At 36.1% G+C, this 20,696-nt stretch overlaps 2 protein-coding genes across 4 annotated transcripts; one reads left to right on the top strand and one right to left on the bottom strand.

The window, feature by feature from the left end:
• Positions 1-1,593: 1,593 nt before the first annotated feature.
• On the top strand, positions 1,594-6,200 carry LOC131769176 (bcl-2-like protein 1). The gene is made up of 3 exons (XM_059084929.2): positions 1,594-1,635; positions 1,744-2,299; positions 5,069-6,200. Exons 2-3 carry the CDS (start codon positions 1,850-1,852, stop codon positions 5,180-5,182), a joined length of 564 nt encoding a protein of 187 aa, XP_058940912.1. The 5' UTR covers positions 1,594-1,635; positions 1,744-1,849; the 3' UTR covers positions 5,183-6,200.
• A 6,900-nt stretch (positions 6,201-13,100) lies between these two features.
• On the bottom strand, positions 13,101-20,660 carry LOC131769175 (uncharacterized). Of its 3 annotated transcripts, none has more exons than XM_059084926.2 (10): positions 19,678-20,660; positions 18,610-18,862; positions 17,762-18,042; positions 17,084-17,240; positions 16,673-16,958; positions 15,924-16,041; positions 15,509-15,646; positions 14,882-15,007; positions 14,368-14,610; positions 13,101-14,062 (listed from the first exon to the last, which is right to left on the bottom strand). In XM_059084926.2, exons 1-10 carry the CDS (start codon positions 20,507-20,509, stop codon positions 13,794-13,796), a joined length of 2,703 nt encoding a protein of 900 aa, XP_058940909.2. In that variant the 5' UTR covers positions 20,510-20,660; the 3' UTR covers positions 13,101-13,793. The 3 variants fall into 3 exon arrangements, with proteins under 3 accessions (XP_058940909.2, XP_058940910.2, XP_066022035.1); XM_059084927.2 differs by having other exon boundaries at positions 14,368-14,607; XM_066165938.1 differs by lacking the exons at positions 13,101-14,062; positions 14,368-14,610; positions 14,882-15,007 and adding an exon at positions 15,056-15,218.
• Positions 20,661-20,696: the final 36 nt, after the last annotated feature.

Below are 20,696 nucleotides of genomic sequence, written 5' to 3'. Positions count from 1 at the left end.
ACAAATGTTATGTATATAACAATGGCCGACATTTATCTGCTTTCAACGCGTCGTTATTACCCTTAAAGATACACTATATGTACAAGAGAAGCCGATTATTGCTGCTAGAAGGTCCTAACGACAATGTATTGCAATTTACAGCAGCCTTTCGAATCAAACTCTTATTTTGAAGCATAAAACTACTTCAGGCGATTTATCCCAAAGGGATTTTCATTTAGGGTGACAAACGACATCGATCTCTCAACAGTGAAATTCAAGGGCTAGCCAATGGCAAGTTGATAGTCGACCGTAGCTGATGACAGCTCACTTCCCAAGGGCATGTCAATTTTAACTTGAAACCATTTCCACGTTGTCGATGGCAGAGGAAAATAGCGACAATACAAGTAAATATCGCATATAACGTAAAGCGACAGGTTCGTATGGAACCCTAAGTACATGTAAATGGAGGTTCATACCAAAACGCCGTGAACGATTCGGTCATTTTTAAGTTCTTGAAACCTTCTTGAATGGCCTTCTCCTACTCCAATTATCCATTCTTGCTGCTCCTCACTTGAAATTTGAACGCATTGTTGAGCTCGTCGCCGATGGCTTGTAGGATCTGGCCAACTTGTTGCGGAGTTACATTGTTATTATTTAACAAAATCTCCTCTAAATTCGATTGCGTCACAGTTTGTTGGCGGTTTTCCACATGGTCCGATGATCGTGTACTGTTCACATTTTCGCTTCTTCTTCTCAAACTGTCTTCTTGCTCGACAAAATTAACATCGCTAGACGCTGTGATTCTGCTTAGAGATGACTCCATGATTCAGTATGTTTATATTCTACAGCACAGATTCAAACCGTCACGGATCTCGACAGGAGCAGTCACGAGTAAGTTTCAGCTGGGGTCCTTTCAGCTAACGCAGCACTCAGTTCTCGAACCCCTTTTAAAATCAAAACTTCGTTTGCGAACTGTTCAAATGTATCTCAATAGGCGATTGTTAATGTACAAAATGTCCTCTTCTGCGACCCACTCAGCCGGCAACCGGCGAAACCACTTCTCTTCTTGAATATCGGGAACACAACAGCCGTGCAAATCGTCAAAACGGTGGCAATATAAACTGCGTATCTCCCCTCGGGAAAGGCTGTGGTCCTCAGAAACTGTATCAAACGGTAGAAATTATCTCGGCGAATGTTAAATCAAAGATTAGATCTCCTCGCTATTCGAACTCGACTCTTCACCTTCAATAGTAAATTGAAACAAACAATAGTTCCCGGCGGTCCAAGAAAATTTTTAACCCCGAGAAAAATGTGGTAAAAATAACCTTGACGAAGCAACGTAATCAACCAATCAGAGGGCTGAAAACAGGGACCTGATTAGGCATGTGAGGGGAATGTGTGTTTTGGTCGTTTTTGCTGCGAAATCACATTTAGCACGCGTCTCCCGCGTGTTATCGTTTTCGCTGAATCAGACCTATATTGGTCCAATACTGGCACTTGTATAGGACAGCATATTTTGTCCAAGGATCCTCCTTACGCCCCCGCATCCAAATAGGCCAATGAGATCACTGTAATTTTAAATGCCTTGACAAGGTTATAAATATTCAGTAATCTCTAACTTCTGTTCGGCTTTCTGGACTGCGGAGATGGATGAAGGTAATTTCGATTTGCCCACTTTTGAAATCGTCAAATCCTTCAAATCACTCAGCTTTTCGAAAGCTGGATTTTCCCTTTTATTTTCTTACCATTGAAATTCGCTTGTAGGCAGATGGGGAGAAGAAACGCCTTCCGAACAGTACACAACGAAGACTTTATAGTGCGAAGGAAGAAGGGACGAGAAAGTGAAAGCGCGTGTGGTCTGTGCGAGTAAATGCTCAAAAAAATTCAAAGCCTCATGGAAAGCCGACACAAACTGCCCAGCGCGGATGATTCGCCGATTGCCCAACAAGCCAAGGATCTAGCCAAAGATTTCATATCTTACAGACTTGGAAATAACCCAATCCCTGTATCACCCACTGCTGCTACTCTACGCAAACTTGCCGATCAAATCGAGGAGCAATACCCTTTACTATTGAACCATTTGTGCCACAAATTAAATATAACTCCAGCAACTGTCTATCAAACGTTTTTCGAAATCGCCAGTGAGGTATTTGTAGATGGAGTTAACTGGGGAAGGATTGTAGCTTTGTATGCCTTTGGAGGAAAGCTGGCTATGTATTGCGATCAACACCATATGAAAGAGCTTGTTGGATCGGTAACTGACTGGGTTGGAAGATATGTTGGCGGCCTTTGTGAATGGATCGAAAACCATGGTGGATGGGTGGGTAACTGGTTTAAATGCGATCTACTTCGTACTGTCTTGTGTTATATTTTTAGTTTAACTCTGTGTCCTTTACTTGAACCCGAGGCGAAAATTAACTACATTAAATACCGCTTGGATATTTTTAAAACCCCGCCGACTGACATTGGAGGGTCGTAATAATTCGAAATTCTTTCGTAAACAAAGAAAGGTTGAAGACTGTATGTCGGTTTCAGCTGCTACTGACTGGTATTTATAAATAATAAAAGGCCTTTTTCTTCTAATCAGTCGGGGACAGGGAAAATTTCGAAGATTCAGACGTCATTACATCCTAAGCGCTGAATAGTGACAAAAAATTCAAACAAAAGAACCATAATTGCTAAGCGTGTTTTTTGTTGGATAGGAACATTTTTAGAATTTTTCTCACTGATTGCGGGAAGTCGTTGCATATGTGGAGGAGTATTTGAAATGATTTGTCATATTTTAATTATAAAATACGACCTTCACGAAAATCACCTCTATGCCACCCTGTGGATGATCTCAGAAAATGTTCACTTAACTTTTGCGCAAAACGTATTACCTGAGAGCTTCAACGTACAAGATGTTGTACATGTGTACTTTTACGTAGTACGTCCTTGTGCAAGATTAAACCAATCATGTTGCCTGCGCGAACTGATTAGAATTTTCACATGGCGGGTCACTGATGAAAAAGCGAAAGTGCTGAGAAAGCAGTTTGCAAGCACAGTCGTAAGCTTTCAGTGACAGATGTGTCAAATTCTTTGGAATCTTCAGCAGTTAATCACAGCATATTAACATAGTTTTCGTTTTTGTACAATCAACAGGACTTGTTCAGCCTTGTTTTCAGTTTTCTAATAATCTAGAAACTTCTTCTCCTAAGAGACTCTTTTTAAAACAAATTATGTCTGGCATGAGAAGCGCTTTTTGAGAAAGGTAACCACAGCAATATTGAACAGCCCAGGCATTCATGTAAACAATGGAAACTATGCAATTACCAAAGAATAAACAGAATTGATTTTTATTTGACTGAAAATAACAAGTCCAGATCAAAGTTCAGTCTGTTTTGAAGATTTTTATAAATCGAAATATTCAAGTCTCTTATAAAATGTTTTGGAAAAAGTTAGCATGAATATCTAAAGTAGTCAACTAGTTGAAAGATTTCATCAAATACTGTAAACCTTTTGATAATACTTTTGCTGGGACATTTACGGTTGTTAGGTCAGATTTTTTACTAAATATGTCCCTTTTCTGGTGTATTTATATGAACTAACTGAGTCTGCAGCATAGCTCACTTAATCTGCTGAAGAAAACATGATCTTTATTTTCTGAAAATGAGCTAAAGTGAAGGAAATTTTTTCTGTGTTAAGAAATTTTGAGGTTGCTGGTAGTAAGAATAGTGGTTATTTTGTGGATTTTCTTTGATTTTGGGCAATTCTCGTCAACTTTATTGACTTAACTTCAAGACTGGGATGAAGAGATTTAGAGAAAAATTTTTGCAGGGGGGGTGGGGGAAAGAAATGCAGGGACATGATCCAAAATCAGGCGTTGCAGCTTTTAGATTTCCTTTGGTTGTCAGTCAGCATTTGTGTTATTCTTGTGTGGGCTGCCATGCAGCCATCCAAATTTAGTGGTAATCAAAAAGTGTGGGTGCCTGTTAGGAAATAAACTGGAATGCTGAAACATGCAAATCACATAATTCTCAGAATATTTTGTTTGATCTAGTGCCATTTTTATGTACTAGAAGACCATTGAAACAGAACCATATTAAGTCTGAAAGATTCTAAGATTAGCATCCAGCATTAATCCTCTTACTTCCAAGATTTACCAAGAAATTATTTCTCCTTTATACAACATCAGTAAAATCTCAAGTAGACAGGTGATGAGTATAAATATAGAAAAATATTGACATGGGTTTATCACATGATACAACTCTTAACTTCACATCTAACATTAAAAAAAAAAAGAATGGCAGACAGAAAGGAGAAGTATTATTTTCACTCAAACCTGCTAGCTATGTCTATTTTGCCCTTATCAGAATTGCAGGCTTTTATTGCGTATAACTCAAGAATTCTTTAGGGCTGCTTTGAACACTTTGTGGCCTAAGAAAATGTTTTCTCCATCAGGGAAACATATTTTTATTAGCTTTGAAAACAATTCAATCACAAAGTATGCTTTGGTGACTGGCAATAATAGAAAACCCTGTTGAGTTTTAAGAATTGATATTACAATTCTTTTGTGTTTTTCTTTTTGCGATGTAATAAATCCCTTATTGACTTAGCATGTTCAGTGAAGACAGCTGGATATTGGCCTCGCTGTCTTTAAAATCACAAAGAAGGATTTGCATAGCCAATATCCACTTATGTTGGTAAAGCTCATGCATTTTTGATTGGTATTTATAACATGTGGAGTCTTGATGATAATAACAATAATAACAATAATAATAATAATAATGATAATAAAAATATTAACAATAATAATAATAATAATACACTTTATTTTATCAGGTTTGACCAGAAAGAAACAAATTGGAACAAATATTGTAAATAAACATATTGTTTGCAAAATCCTACCTGGCAGGAGACAGACCACTTGACTGTATAGGAAAGAGATTAACTTAAGGCAACAGAGATAAAGTAAATTTAGTAACAGGGTGAAGGACTTAAGCCCAGGATCACCAGGTTACAAACCGAGAGCCCTTAATCCACTTGGCCACACTGCCCCCTTACCATTAATTAACTTTACCATCAATTGACATTATGTCATTTCTTTTAGGAAGGCCTCCATAGACAATTTAATGACAAAGGCGAAAATGCAGCATGGTGGAAAGGTGTCTTTCTCACTACACTGGGACTTGGCACATTAGCAGCTTTTATGTACAGCAGATGAACCATCCAACCTCAAAGTGTGTGTAATGTGTTTGTTTGAGTTTACTTAACTAAATTACTGAGTGTCTTGCATGATCTATTAAATGGGCCTTTTATTTTCATCCATTCATTTTATAAGGCATACTTCCTGTTTCTTAAAATATTTTTCTGCTTGGCTGACAAATGGGTTTATTCAGATATAGCATATTGAAACATCTTTTTATAATTGAGATTTTGATCTTAAGAGTTTTTCGTTAAACAATGTTCCCACCATAAAATTATTATATACACTAGTCTAAAGGAAAAATCTCTTCAAAAATTCATTTCTTGTTAGTGACAGGAGACTAAGAAAACCAGTGATGAGTTCCTGAATCCCTGTCCTTTGCTTGCTCCTTCAATTAGTAACAATTAGGACAAGTCAAGGGTATAATACACATGCCAAATTTTCATGATGTTGAGGAAATCTGACAATTAGTTGCATGTATGTACTTCAACATGTCCCAAGACCTCTCAAAATTTCCTAAGACAAACCAAAGAGTTTTCTCACTTCATGTGAGTGTAGAAAATTAGACAAGCAAAGTAGTTCTAATTGAGCAAGTTTTTTTGTTGCTACAATTTTCAGTTGAGTTAAGTGAATAAAAAGTTTGGTGACAGGTTTTGGCCATTAAGTAAAGGTGTTTTCAAAGTGAAAGCCTACCAAAAGAATTCAAACAACATGTTTCCCCTTGAAACAGATCTATTTGCAGCACCAACACAGTTTTAACATCAATGCCAAACTTCCATCACACCTCACTCAACTTAATTTGGTAGCAGATGTGAAAATCAGGTGCACATGCATTAGTCTTTGATATGGAGGGGTGAAATTGCTCCTAATGAAGTGAGAATAAGCAGGTTTAGTATACCAATGTTTACAGTAATTTACATTAAGAATCAATGGCAGTTGAATAGAAAAAATTTGTAGTTCAGGTGTGAACATGTACAGTCCAGGTGGACTTTAGCACATATTTGTGTTTACAACTAAAATTTTTAGACACAGTTGACCATAGTTTATATCATCTGTTTTGAAACTAGTGTTTGAGTTTGTTTGAATTATCGGTCTAGGGTGTGACATATCATTTGACCAGGAATTTCATTTCCTGTTTTTGTTTTTTATCCTGCTCACACACAACTCTGTCTGTGTTCCAGCTTTAATATTGTCCTAGGTTCAACTTCCAGCTTTCAGAATTTGATCAGTGCATCATCACAATTTTGGCCTCTGATTTGCTTTCAAGGCACAGCCCTCTTTAGCTCCAATTTTCGTAGTCCACTTGACAATGAATTCATTGAGCAATGTGTAAGGTATACCTGCTGACTGTAAAACTGAAAACATCAACCTTTTCCATAGGGGACTTTGATTCTCATGTGCTAGTCATCAGTCTGTCACATTTGTCCTTTGTTCTTCACTGCACCTTTAAATAACATTAATTTGAACTTTGACATTCAGAACCAAACTTGTGATGTTCTTTCACCCTACTAGAAATTACTATTGTAATGGTAATGTTAAGCAGACAAAAGGAATATGGATAGAAATCTGCCAGTCATTATTTAGGAGCATGACCTTGTAAATCCTCTGAACATCAGTACTTGCTCAAGAGATCTGCAACATGGTTGACAGTAGTAAAGGTTTCCATAAAAGCCGGTTAGTGGTGATCTACTGCTACCTGTGGTCAGTTAACCCTTTAACTCCCAGAAGTGACTGACATGTAACATCTCCCTATGATATGCAATGGTTTTTTAGCAAATGGTTAATGAGAATACCAAAACTTATCGGGAAGAAGTTTTTGTCTTGATCTTACACCAACTTCTCGCGACTAAGCAAGAGGAGAGAATTAACAGTCAGATCTTGGGAGTTAAAGGTTAAGTCTTAAGCTCTCGTGTTTGGGTATCACCTTACAGCACAGCCGCCTATTACAACATCGGCAGCCATTAATGGAATGGTCATTGAAAACCCCAGCAGTAGCCTAAAATACCATTGCAATCAACAGTGCATTTGATTGATTTTCAGTTGTTAGAAGGAATTTCTTAGAAATTTTCAGTTGTTGAAGGAGCATTTTTAAAAGGCAAGGTTATATGGATATGGAAATCTCAACAACATGAAAAAAAAATTAAATGTTGGCAGGTATACTTTGGCCATCATCATTGTTTTATTCCAAGTTGTCATGTACTCAGGATGGTACATGCATAATTTCCTGTTAACTTAAAGGCAGCTTAAGCTTGTTATGTAGAATTTTATTGTCACTAAAACTCCTTTTAAAATAATTATTTGAGAATATTCAGTTGCTTTCATTTAATGCAAACGTATTTTAGTAGAATAGTTATGTCTATGCATATTGTCTAGGTAACATTAACAACTTGTTTAAATTTTTAATATCATTTAAAAATTTGTTCATACCACCTATTGAAAAGTGAAGTTAAATTTTTTTTTTGATTTTCAGTAATTCTCTGTAGGTTAAGGTATTTCTTTTCTTTTTTTATCTCAAAAGTCATTTTGTGTCAGAGGTTATTTATGGTAAAGTGAGCAAAATTTTATTTATATGTGTGAGATTTACCCTTTAACTCCCAGAAGAGATTAACATGCAACTTCTTCCTATAATATCCATTCACCAACCAGCAAACAGGTGATGAGACTACGAACTCATCAGGTAGAAGTTGTTGCCTTGATCTAATGCCAAATTCTTGTAACTAATTTACAATGAAGTGTTTAGCAACAAGACTAGAGAGTGAAAAATCAGAGCTTGGGAGTTAAAGAATTAACTTTGATAATTTACAGATTTTGAATGGATTGTTGACAAATCATATATTCAAGATACTTTAAAATCTCTTTGAACATGGCAATTTACTAACGAAAATAGTTAGCAATTTGAACTTTACTGAACGAGGACTATTTAAAGATGTTAATTGTAGTATATATATATTTAGCAATTTCCATTTCATAAGATAGCAGTTTAATATATAACACATTTTAGATTTTAAGACACTGATTTATAATATCGTTGCATTTGGTAATTGCCTGATTATCAGATAGTTTGTTGACACATTTCCCTTCCTCTTTGTCCATCTCACTTCCCTTAATGAGGTCATTTTCTTTCTTTATAAAATGGCCTCTGATCAGAGCAAGCCCAGAACTTTCTCAGAAATGTTCCTTAAGGATTGCAAACAATCAGGCAACATAAATTGTGTGAATCTGTATAACTATCCATCTCAGAGCATCCAAAAAATCATAGTTGGGTTTTCAGTGTTCTTTTTAACAATCTAGATATAAGTTATGTGCATTATCAGCACATGAAAATGTAGGCCTTTAGGCCATTGACATATTGTATCAGTATTCTATATTTCAAGTCCACCCAAAGTGGATCTCTGTGAGGTAGAATAAATATCTACCATTGTAAAATATTTTTATCAGAACTGGCATAATGATGTAAAATACTGGCACACCTTTTTGATAACAAAATATTAGTTAAATGGAAGGGACCTTATATTATGACAAGCATGACAGCCACTATGATGAGAACATTTTCAAACAAAGAACTTGACAAGCAAAACCAATAGCTGTGCATATGGTCATGAAATTCAGTTTGTGTTGGTTTTGACGGCAAAATGGCTGTCAGAGGCAACCCTTTCTGCCAACTGTCAAACATGAAAGTTCACCAAAAGGTTAAATGGCATGTTGTGATGAGAAACATGCTCGTGACAAGGCAATTTAAATGTCAAAATGTGGTCTCCAAATTTCTGTTATGTCTCACTGAACTGAAAATCTTAGTAATTCAAAAACAGATGTAGCACTAATCCAAAACCAGACTGGATCTAAATTGTGGAGCTCCAGAGGAAAACAGTTGTTGATTGGCCTTGCCTAGATACAATAGCTGTCATTCTGTAAGGTCCCTTCTGATACAGCAGGGGAATATAACCAGCAAACTGGTATTGACTTTTGTTGTTGTTCTCAGTCTTTGCCTATATCCACATTGTTGAAAATTATACTTCCAAGAAAAGGGGCTTAAAATATATAATTTAATTAGAAACAGGTACTGAATTAAGATCAAGTATAGAACCACACAAAACAAAAAGGAAAATAAATTTTTTTTTTCAGTACACTATTTTTTAGTAATGATTCCTCTTTCAAAACATCATGTACTGTCCCAATATATCATTAATATAGTTGTATTACCAAAAAAAAAAAATTACATGTAAAAAGTAAGAAATCAGAGATTGTGATTCAGCAAACTTTGTGTTCAGCAACAAGACCTTTTTGAACCTTTTGCCGTTCACCATTAGGGGTGTCTACACAGGTTGATCACTCTCCCTTTTTACAGGTTTGGACAAAACAAGGCTGCTGCTTATTACTCTAACTTTTAATTTGAAGAGAACCAGCAGGTGGTAACACTTGACCATTGATATTTTAAGTACACCTTGTACAGTACTTTACACAGAGTATGATCCCACCTGTTTCAATATATACACTACAACCTAGCTTAACACTCTTTTTAAGAGAAGGGAACCAGCACGTGGTAACACTTGACCATTGATCTTTTAAGTACAATTCTTACAGTACTTTATGCAGAGTATAATCCCTCCTGATTCAATATATACACTACAACCTTAAGCTTATCACACTTTTAAGTGAAGAGAACCGGCATGTGGTAACACTTGACCATTGATACACAATTCTTACAGTACTTTATGCAGAGTATAATCCCACCTGATTCATTATATACACTACAACCTAGCTTATCACTCTTTTAAAGTGAAGAGAGCTGGCATGTGGTAACACTTGACCATTGATATTTTAAGTACACCTTGTACAGTACTTTACACAGAATATGAACCCACCTGTTTCAATATATACACTACAACCCTGCTTATCACACTTTTAAGTGAAGAGAGCTGGCATGTGGTAACACTTGACCATTGATGTTTTAAGTACACCTTGCACAGTACTTAACGCAGAGTATAATCCCACCTGATTCATTATATACACTACAACCTAGCTTATCACTCTTTTAAAGTGAAGAGAACCGGCATGTGGTAACACTTGACCATTGATGTTTTAAGTACACCTTGCACAGTACTTAACGCAGAGTATAATCCCACCTGATTCATTATATACACTACAACCTAGCTTATCGCTCTTTTAAAGTGAAGAGAACTGGCATGTGGTAACATTTGACCATTGATGTTTTAAGTACACCTTGCACAGTACTTAACGCAGAGTATAATCCCACCTGATTCATTATATACACTACAACCTAGCTTATCGCTCTTTTAAAGTGAAGAGAGCTGGCATGTGGTAACACTTGACCATTGATGTTTTAAGTACACCTTGCACAGTACTTAACGCAGAGTATAATCCCACCTGATTCATTATATACACTACAACCTAGCTTATCGCTCTTTTAAAGTGAAGAGAGCTGGCATGTGGTAACACTTGACCATTGATATTTTAAGTATGCCTTGTACAGTACTTTGTGCAGATTATAATCCTACTTGATTCAATATATACACTACAACCCAAGATAAAATTATCAATGACATTTGCTAACATTTCAGTGTTCAATTGATTAAAAGAATCTTTGAAAATATTTTCCACTAACTCTTGCAACCTAACAAGTAATTAGTGGGTGACTTACTGGATTCAAAAACAGTAATGAAATGATTACTATAATAGTTAAATTTTCATTCTATGATACATACATGTTGTTTATTTATATTATGGTAATAGGACTGAATGGAGTCCAATTTGGTCAGTAATCATACGAGTGATTAACAAAATTGGACCACCGCAAAGCTGGAATCCAATTTGTTAATCACGAGTATGGTTACAGACAGAATTGGACAACACAAAGTCCTGTTACTAATAAATCAAAACTATGACAAAATTTGAGAAAGAAACTAGACATTGGTTATACATTTTCATAAAAATATCAACATTTAACTCAGTGAAATGCAAGACAACAGCGCGTGCTTGTGATGCATTCTGTCCACTTACACAGGCATCAGATATGTGAACTGTCCCTTTAACTCCTATTTCACTGTCCAATTACAAGCATGACACAACTATGCTGTCCTATTGGTGCTCAAATCAGGCTGGTGATAACCAATCACATTCAAGAATTTTGTTATAGTTTTGATTAAAGTTTTAATGTAGGGCTGGTCTTCTCTTTTAATTGTGCTACTACAATTGACATTCAGTGACTGATCCAGAAGTAGGGCCCAAAGTTAAGGAGACTTCAGAGTTCATCCAATAACCGTTTACACCCTAACATCAGTATGCATAATCTTCATGCTGTTCTCTTTCCATCTCCCAAGGTATTGACAAGGAGAGTTTGTTCATCAATCAAGAACTGCTTTAGTGGGTTATAATTTCCTTATGCATATGACCTTAAGTTTGATTCAGGGGTGATATCATGAGGAGAAATTAGATGGTGGTCACTCTTGTGGGTTACAGGGTTAACTGAACTGGATCTTCCACTGTTAACTCTCTTAATCCCAACCCATAAGTGATTAACATTCACCTTCTCCCTATAATATCCATACAGGCAGCAAAAATACTAATACTGAACACCAAACTTGCCTGACTAAGTTAAAGAAATATCTTGCAGCTAAAGTGGAGAATTAACAGTCAGATTTTGGGTGTTAAAGGACCAAAAATGATTGGATCAGTCACTTGGGTCTGCAAAATAATATTTCTCTCACCATCTCAATATAGTCATTTCCTAGCACTTAAGTTATGCTCCAGTTTTAGTTGATAAAGAACCTCAAAGTATGCTATAACACCACCTTCTGCAAATATGATTTTGATAACCCCTGGGCTGTGTTTAAAAAAAATACTGATCACATTGGGTACTATATGGAATTTCCTCATTTGCTTTAAGTTGCCATTGTAATTACAAATTTAAGATGAGTGATCTTGCATAATAGCAACAAGAATTCATTTCAAATCAATACTAAATACATGTGTGCTGGATTTTAATGTTGTCCTGAGAAAAACATTAAAATGAAAGTAAAATTTAATGCAGAACATACAATGTAGTTTGGATTTCCTTTGAGACAGCATTCTGTTTGTTTACCTTCTTTCAAGTACAGGAGGGTTAGTAATGGTGTATAATCTTTGTTCTGTCACAAAATTCCTGCTGATTTGTTTTTCTTTTACTGCTACATTCATATAAAATTCAAACAAGATCTTTCATTCTGAACAGACAGTTTTAGCTGTGTAGGAGCTTAGGGTAAATAAAAGATATTCGTGATGTACATTATTGTTGTCATTCTTCACTGATAGGTATGAAATTACTAAAACATTTGGTGATTCAGGTGAATGATTTTAAAACGATTTTAAAATAAGTTAGTAGTAACAGTTTCTTAATGGAAAGCAAAAGTGGAATGACTTCTTTTTGATAGACATCCAAAGAAATACTTCATCTCAAAATTATCAACACTCATTAATAACAAAATGCTTTGTTTAATTAAGACACTTTCTGAGAAAATGGTCAGAAGTCACCCTTGGACCATGAGAAATTCTTTCAAAGACTTCTTCAAATATAAAATTTACAATAGTTGCTAAAATTCTTAATTTAAGTTCCCATCCACTTTTCTTCAATTATATCTCAAATTCTACAATGAATGACAACAGTGGATTTCACTTTTCATGAGTCACCTTTTTGTCTCTCTCATGAAACATAACTTATAATTTTACCAAAAACTTTTATTCAAAGTAATTCATTTTGGGATGGGAACTCCCATGCTCTCTGGTTTAACCCTTTAACTCCCTGAAGTGATCCAAAGGTAATGTCTCCCAACAATATCCATACATTATCCAGCAAACAGGTAATAAGAATACTCAAACTTATCAGGTATATGATGATTTTAGATATATGAAAATTCATATATTTGCACTGCGGTTTTTTTTTATTTTTTATTTTTTATTTTTTTTTTCAGGTCCAATTTACAACTACTCGTTTCAGTAGTGTTCTTAGCTGCGAGGATCTCTTAATTTCATCTCTCCACTGCAGTGCAAATATATGAATTTTCATATATCTAAAATCATCATTCACTTGGATGTTTATTTGTACCCAATTCATTGACCAGCTCCCAGTTGGCTTGTTAGCTCAATTGGTAGAGCGCTGCACCGGTATCGCAGAGGTCATGGGTTCAAATCCCGTACGGGCCTGAATTTTTTTCAGGTCCAATTTACAACTACTCGTTTCAGTAGTGTTCTTAGCTGCGAGGATCTCTTAATTTCATCTTATCAGGTATATGTTGTCATCTTGATCTAACAAAAAATTCTTGTAACTTGTTTACAAGGAAATGTGTCACAGCAAAAGGGGAGAGGTAACAATCTGATCTTGGAGTTAAAGGGTTACAGAAGTCAATCAAACAATCTGTACTACTAGCTGTGGCTTAGAATTAAAAACAAAAAACAGACCTTAATGACTTAAAACTATATCTCTTACTCAGGTAGTGGATAACAGACAGAAAAAGTATTTGCTAAAATAAAAATTCATTGGATTTGATAAAACAGAGGATCAATTTGTAACAAGGCTGCTAATTTTCAATAAGTACAGGTAATATAATTTTACACTTTGGGTGGAAGTTATTTTGTACTATCTCTCTTCTGAGGCCAAAATTGAAGCTAAAAGTTGTTGGAATTCTTCCCTTTGATAAACCTGTTCAAATACAGGTGATTTTGTTCTTGCCTCTTCGACAGAAAACCAAGCACACTCTTCATGCACACTGCTCTGGACATGAGGTGATTTAGCTGTAATTACTTCTTGTTTCACCTCAGGCACAGGTGAAGGCAATGAGTTAAGTGAAATGTTGCAGTCCTGAGGCATTGAAGATATTCCTCTCAACTGACAGTCCTCTGTTATTACTATAAATTAAAACAATGAAAGTTGATATAACTAAATCACATAGACATGGAGGTTCTCAATTCTAAAATTCTTGCATCCATATTCTGATCATAAAAGAATTAAACTAGAAATGCACTTTAAAAATCAGGTACACAGTAAGTTAGTCACTGAATTTCTGTGACCCATTAAAACCCTTTGTTAAAGAAAAGTCATCTATACTGACCAATACAAAATCCTCCAAACTAGCATCATAAGATTAATTGTGTGGCATAACATACAGTAAAGAAAATTAATAAATGTGATCTAAAGATCCTTTTGTTCTTACCATCATCATCTTCATTCCTCTTACGCTTAATTCCTCTTCTCTGTGCATCTTCCTTTTGACTTTGGGCTTCATCTTGGGCCACCTCCACCATATCAGGGACCATTTGTCCATTTGTCAAGATGTGGATGTCCTGTTGGATCTCCTCTTGGCATCGTTGCAGGTCCATGCCACTCATCAAGTCACTACATTCATTTTCAACAGCCTCTTGCTCATTTGATGCCTCAAGAGAAGGAAAACCTTCTACTGAAAGTGATAAAGAAATTATCTTTTCATCAATTAATGTACATCTCCATTTCACAAATTGGCCTGAGTGGCTTGAAAACGAGCTGGTATAATTAATTCAACAATTAATGGACAAACAAATTTAGAGGCAAGTGCAATGCATAATTATAATAAGTAATATTGCCTTGAACAAAGCCTTTCTAAATAACTTGACAGCTGCAGTGGCCACATTTAACAAACTGAAACAGGAGCATAAGGAAAGAACCAGAGGTTCATATTACCATGCACCAACCTTCATCAATACTGTGCTTTGCTTCCCACTCAATGGAAGTATTTACTGCACTCATATCCTGAGACAAATTTAACTCTTCATTGTCATCTGAATGGTACACATACAAAAAATACCTCACAATGTCACCTGTGAAAAAAAATTAATATGACACTTATAGAGGCTGCAACAGGTTAGTGATTAATGTAAACTATGTGCAAAGATTGTCAACAAGTACCTTCTAAATCATGTCATGTAAATTGATTAGTACTGGTTACCACTAGTAATAGTTTGCTTCTAATGCCAAGGAAAGAAGGATCAAACCTCATGGGTATAGCTAACATAACTTTATGCTTCAAATCTGTAGACAGAATGCTAACACTGATAAGCCACCTGGCTTGTTGAAGCCTCAGTACTTTTTTTAACTGGCATTTTTCATCACTTTAGAGGGCAGAAGGTTTGTGCTGCCTAGGTTTACCCTGGCAAAGGAGATCTGCTACAACCACCCTTTGATGGAATGCCAGGGAAGAGTGAGGTTATGAGATTTTGATGGTACCCACAATGACCTAGCTAGGTCTGGAACCCAGACTCTTCAATTCAGAATTCACTGCATTGAGAACTATTGAGGCCAATTATGTCTTACTTCCTTACCTTTATGGGGATTCAAATTATCATCATGTGGTAAATCAATCCAGGGGCAGTTTTTCACTTGATCAGGGTCCAGTTTGATTCCTGTTTCTTCTTTCAATTCTCTCACAGCACAGTCGACAGCAGGTTCAAGAAAAAGACCTTTGAAAAGAAAAACAACTGATCATTAACTACAAAACAGGGAAGACATCCATTATCAATTTCCTGACAAAGGAAAGGACAAATTTAAAGTAATAGTCTTTTTTGGTGTCTGTTTTTACTGCTGTTGTTTTTACCTACCCAAAGATAATGTGGTTTAAAGGAACGTTATTCTAGAAACTCCTATTAAGCACAATTTTTTTTCAAATGGAATAACCCCCATCCCTACAGGAAGTCCATTATTTTAAATAATGTAAGATTCCAAAAAGTTGATGCCAACCTGTTGAAAGCATGCGATGTTTGAAGTTTCCCTTGGGAAGACTCCAAGGATGGTAATAATCCTCTGAGTACTGAACATCACTTGCTTGTCTATGCGCAAGTTCATCTAAAGCCTTAGCCTTGGTGAAAAAACCTTCATCAGTAACAATCATATTTATTTTTAAAGATTTATTTTTACACTTCTTGTCTTTCATCAGGAAGGTACATGTACTTAAGTTAAGGTAGATTTATCAATGACCATTATCTTTTTTTTTATTTACCTTCAGATATTTGCCAGCTAATTTGAAGGCAGATAAGAAAACCAACTTATGTGTAAATTAAAGTGCAATACTTGCAGCTGTCTACAATCTAGCAACTGCCAAAACTGTTTCACAATTTATCATTAATTCCAAAGTAGCCACACACATTTGTAAGTAATAAAGAGAAGAGAAGAAATACAACAGACCCATGGAAAAGCCCTTTCTCTGATAAGCCCCCATCTCTGAGCCCTACTATCATCCGCTCTCTAATACACCCTGCCCTCCAATAAGCTCCCTGCTTAGTGGGTCCTACTTTCCAATGAGCTGGCCCTCCTTTATAATGAGCCCTATGATGAGTACCCCTTTCTATAGCCTAGCCATCCAATCAGCTCCCTCTTGTATAACCCTCCTCCATAATTTAAGAGCCCCACTAGTCAACTTTGGAGGGCCCCAGGAGGTTTCTTAGAGCATTTACAATATCCTGTCTACATTATTCTGTAATACTTTGTACCTTCAGTGATTCAAGATCATGAGGGAGAGGGGTACTTAACACAGAACACCATCTCTTGTTGAACTTCCACATGTGAGAAAACAGCTGATGAAGAGCTTCTTCATGCATTCCTGCAATATTTTGAACTTCTTCCAACATCCATTCACAAATGTGTTCTGTCAGGCTTGGAATATCCAGTGATACAGGACGACCAGAAACCTTGCGGCGAAAGTACTGTGCTAATGCTGCAGCCACATTGACAAATGCTTGGCTGGAAAGATACCGCTTTAGGAGCACTTGAAGTAAACTGCATGTATATCAAAAACCAGTTTAGTTAAGGATGGAAGTTTTCAAAATCAGAATTAACCCATAAGGTGCAGGTGCTACTCGCAGATTTTCACTTATTAGAAAAGAACCTCAAATGACTGTAACCTTGATTCTGGATCTTGATAAAGCAGTACAACTCCACAGCTTGTCAAAACAGGATCTGGTGAGTCAGGAATGATAATATCTGCACATCTCTCGGCCTTAAGAGCAACCTTGCCCTTATGATCAGTGTAACAGGCATCAAGACCAACTATACGATAACCTAATACATTACAAGATACAAACAAAGTAAAAACATAATCAAGATCTATAAACTCATTACACCACAACATTCAGTATCCACATTCTCCAAACTCTTCTCTATACATTTCCTTTAGGACTGAAAAGGAGAATTTGCCTAATGATCAAAGTTTCTTAGAATGGCCATCATTTTCTCAATTTTCCTGATCATAACAAATGGTTCATTAGTATCACTGTAAGAAGATATTAGAAGCTGGTCCCTTGCAGGGTTTAAAGGATTATATAACTAAAAACATATACTTACTCAATATAAACATAGCAGCAACTTAGTGGATACACAACTTACCAAATTTGCAACTTAAGCTGCAAATTTGATTGCAAAAAAGACACCATGGCATGAAACCTGTTGCAGCTTGGAGCAATGAATGTGGCATATAGATCAGATTTGCCATGATTATTTAAGTTTACCAAACCAATGGTATACCAACTTAAAATTTCATATTTTTTCATTAAGTTAAATAAAAGTGTTTTTTGTTAGTTCACCTGGCTCAAGCAAAACTAGGGACATGGTCCGAGTGTTGAAAATGTTACAAGTCCCAGGAATTCTTGTGCAGTACAAAATAAATGATGACTGTGTATCTCCGACAACAGCAATGTTTTTTTTCTCCTTCCAGATTTCAGCGACTGTCAAATCTTGCCGGTGTTCTAATGGAAGGGCAAATGTACTTCCTTCAAACTGTCCTTTGTTAAGAGGGTACTCATCTGTGCCCAGCTTTTGTCTTTTGTTCATAATTGCCTGATTCCAGGATTGGTCAACTTCTTCCCTGATAACACAAAAACACAAAAGTGAAAATATTATCATGATTTTAAATAATAATGGATAAGATTATTTACTGAAAACATAAGTTACGAAGGTTAATGTTCAATGGTGATATTATTGACAATGAGCATTTTAATAATTATACATTAGACTTACTATGAAAATCTGATTGGTCAAGAGCATTCAATGAACATAAAGTAGCATGCAAAGTTGGCATGATAAATGCAGTACACACAGTGTGGCATACCATCTGCAAATGATATTACTGACATTTGTCATGGTGAGTTCAGTCTGCATAGTTTCCAAGCCCCTTGCTTATATAGTATTGTCAAACTTTTGAAACTCAGAGAGAAGTGTCCTCTTTTGCAGATTGTTTAAAAAATTTATAATAAAACAATCATTCAGTTTTGTTTTTGCACGATACCATGAATTAACCCTCATGCCTAAATTATCTACTTCAGCCTTAAGCTTTGGCAGATAACTCAGACCTTGGTTTTGATCATCCATTGCATCATGCTATCATGATATCACTCATCCAATCATTACTAAGTATAAGAAGTTCAAAGTATACCATGGATTCAACTGTCCTCGATCACCACGAGAGTGTACCCAGGTTCTTTTAAATCCACTCATCTGTGGCATAGTTCTTTTGGATTTCAATTTTCTTGATTCTTTGTTGTTAAATGCATCTTCTGGATTGGAAACTCCTATAGCTAACAGGGCTTCCCTGGCAGCCAGTTGCTGAGCTTGTTTTTTATTGGAGCATGGCACCTTTGATGACACAGTCTTGTCACCAAACTGAACACGGCTGATAAATCCAGTCCCTTGAAAGAAATTTTTTTGTAATTCCAGTAAAATTTCTAAACAGCCCCATACTATTGTAAAACAAAGTCATAGTCCCAAAGGCAATCTATTATTTTTGCCATTGTTTTCTTTATCCAAGAACTGTATGTGTAATGAAGTGTGGGGCTGTTCAGAAATCTTACTGTAGTTTCTCAAACCAACTGCTAATGTATAAAAACAGAGAGCATAAAGATTGCATAGCAAAACATAAACTCTACCTGAAACAATCCTGTCCTGATGTCAAGTAATATTTAATAATAACTTTATAAATGCACCCACAAGGTATTTTTTTAACACCATGATATATGTAGTGCATGTATTGTGTGCTAACACATTGGTATACAACTCATTAAGTAAGAGAATATGGAAGCCAATCAAACTGAGATATTAGTTGTAAAGTCATGATCATACGTGCACAAACATGCAAACATGCATGTATATTTGTCCAAGCAACATCATGGAAGAGAAAATTAGAAGTACATACATTGCATGACTGCACTGTAAAAATAACAACCACAGCCAGACACACAAAGAAAATGAAAGAGAAAAAAAAAGCAACCAAATGCCGTCAAGAGCTTTTGTCTTTAAACTAGGATAAGGTAAGAAGAGAAGGAAAAAAAAGAAAACTTCATTATGTAGAGACTTTTTTAATATCACCTATCTTAGTGCATGCTTTGCACAATGACTGACAAGTATAGTTACAACAAAACATCTGTTGCTCTGCTTTCAGGCTTGGGCATTTCTGTTGATGACAATTAATCTTTACAACAAGCACATATGCAGTAGAATACATTACCATTCCATGATGTTTCATAAATGGGTGGTTTGTTCCCCCTCTGTTGACAGTTCTCCTGAAAGAGATTCTTGTAAGACAATTTGGCATCAAATTTTTCTGGAGAGACCACAGGACTCTGACTGTCTAGTGCAACAGTTTTTTGTATCAGGGATTTTTTCTCAGGTCCTTGCTCTAAATTCAAAAGCTTAATAGCTACTGATGCTGCACTTTGCTGAGCTTGTTTCTTGTTGGATGAAACTCCCTCACTCTTAAACTGTTGCCCGTTAAAGGTCATGGTGCAAACAAAACCAGACCCCTCTACTGTAGTCTCATATTGAGGAAGAGACAATCCCATTTTCTGTGCTTTCTCCTGAATGATATTTTTAAATGATAAAGAAACTTTCCCTACAGATGTAGCCGAACTCTGAGCGACAGGTGAGCGCAAATCTTCTTCAGCTGATGGCGTCTGCTGTTTATCTTCCAGGGATTCATCCGTTGCTGGTGTTGACAGAGTATTTTTGTTTGCACACGATTTATTCTGACCAACTTCAGCGCCATCGACAACGAACAAAGGCTGTTTGATCTCAGATTGTTGCAATTTTGGTTCATTTGTGTCTAGATTTGGTTCCAACAATCCTAATTCACGCAGCGCTATTTTGGCCGCATTTTGTTCTGCCTGTTTCTTGTTGCTAAATTCGCCTCCACTGGTGAAATTTCTTCCGAAAACAACCACATTCGCTGAGAAAACAGGGCTAAATCCCTGCATTCTTTCCGTGCAGCTGTAGTGAGGTAGAACTGCCTTTGATTTTTGGCAGTGAATTTGAAGTAGTCCTTTGTAATTGACCTGGGACATTTCAATCTAATCTATAAACAGGCTTCCATTTTTTGAAAAAAACATCAATAGAGAAGTATTTTGATAATTCCGCGAAAGTATGCTAATTTTTTCCCGAAAAAAAGGCATAGTTTTACGGTCAAACGATTCTTCAATCGGTCCGTCCGCCATGTTTTCAACCCAAAACGCATGATGGTCAGAATCTCTG

The sequence above is a fragment of the Pocillopora verrucosa genome, chromosome 4 (genome assembly GCF_036669915.1).
Source record: "Pocillopora verrucosa isolate sample1 chromosome 4, ASM3666991v2, whole genome shotgun sequence".
Taxonomy (NCBI): domain Eukaryota; kingdom Metazoa; phylum Cnidaria; class Anthozoa; order Scleractinia; family Pocilloporidae; genus Pocillopora; species Pocillopora verrucosa.
This window is presented reverse-complemented; position numbering and strand designations above follow the sequence as displayed.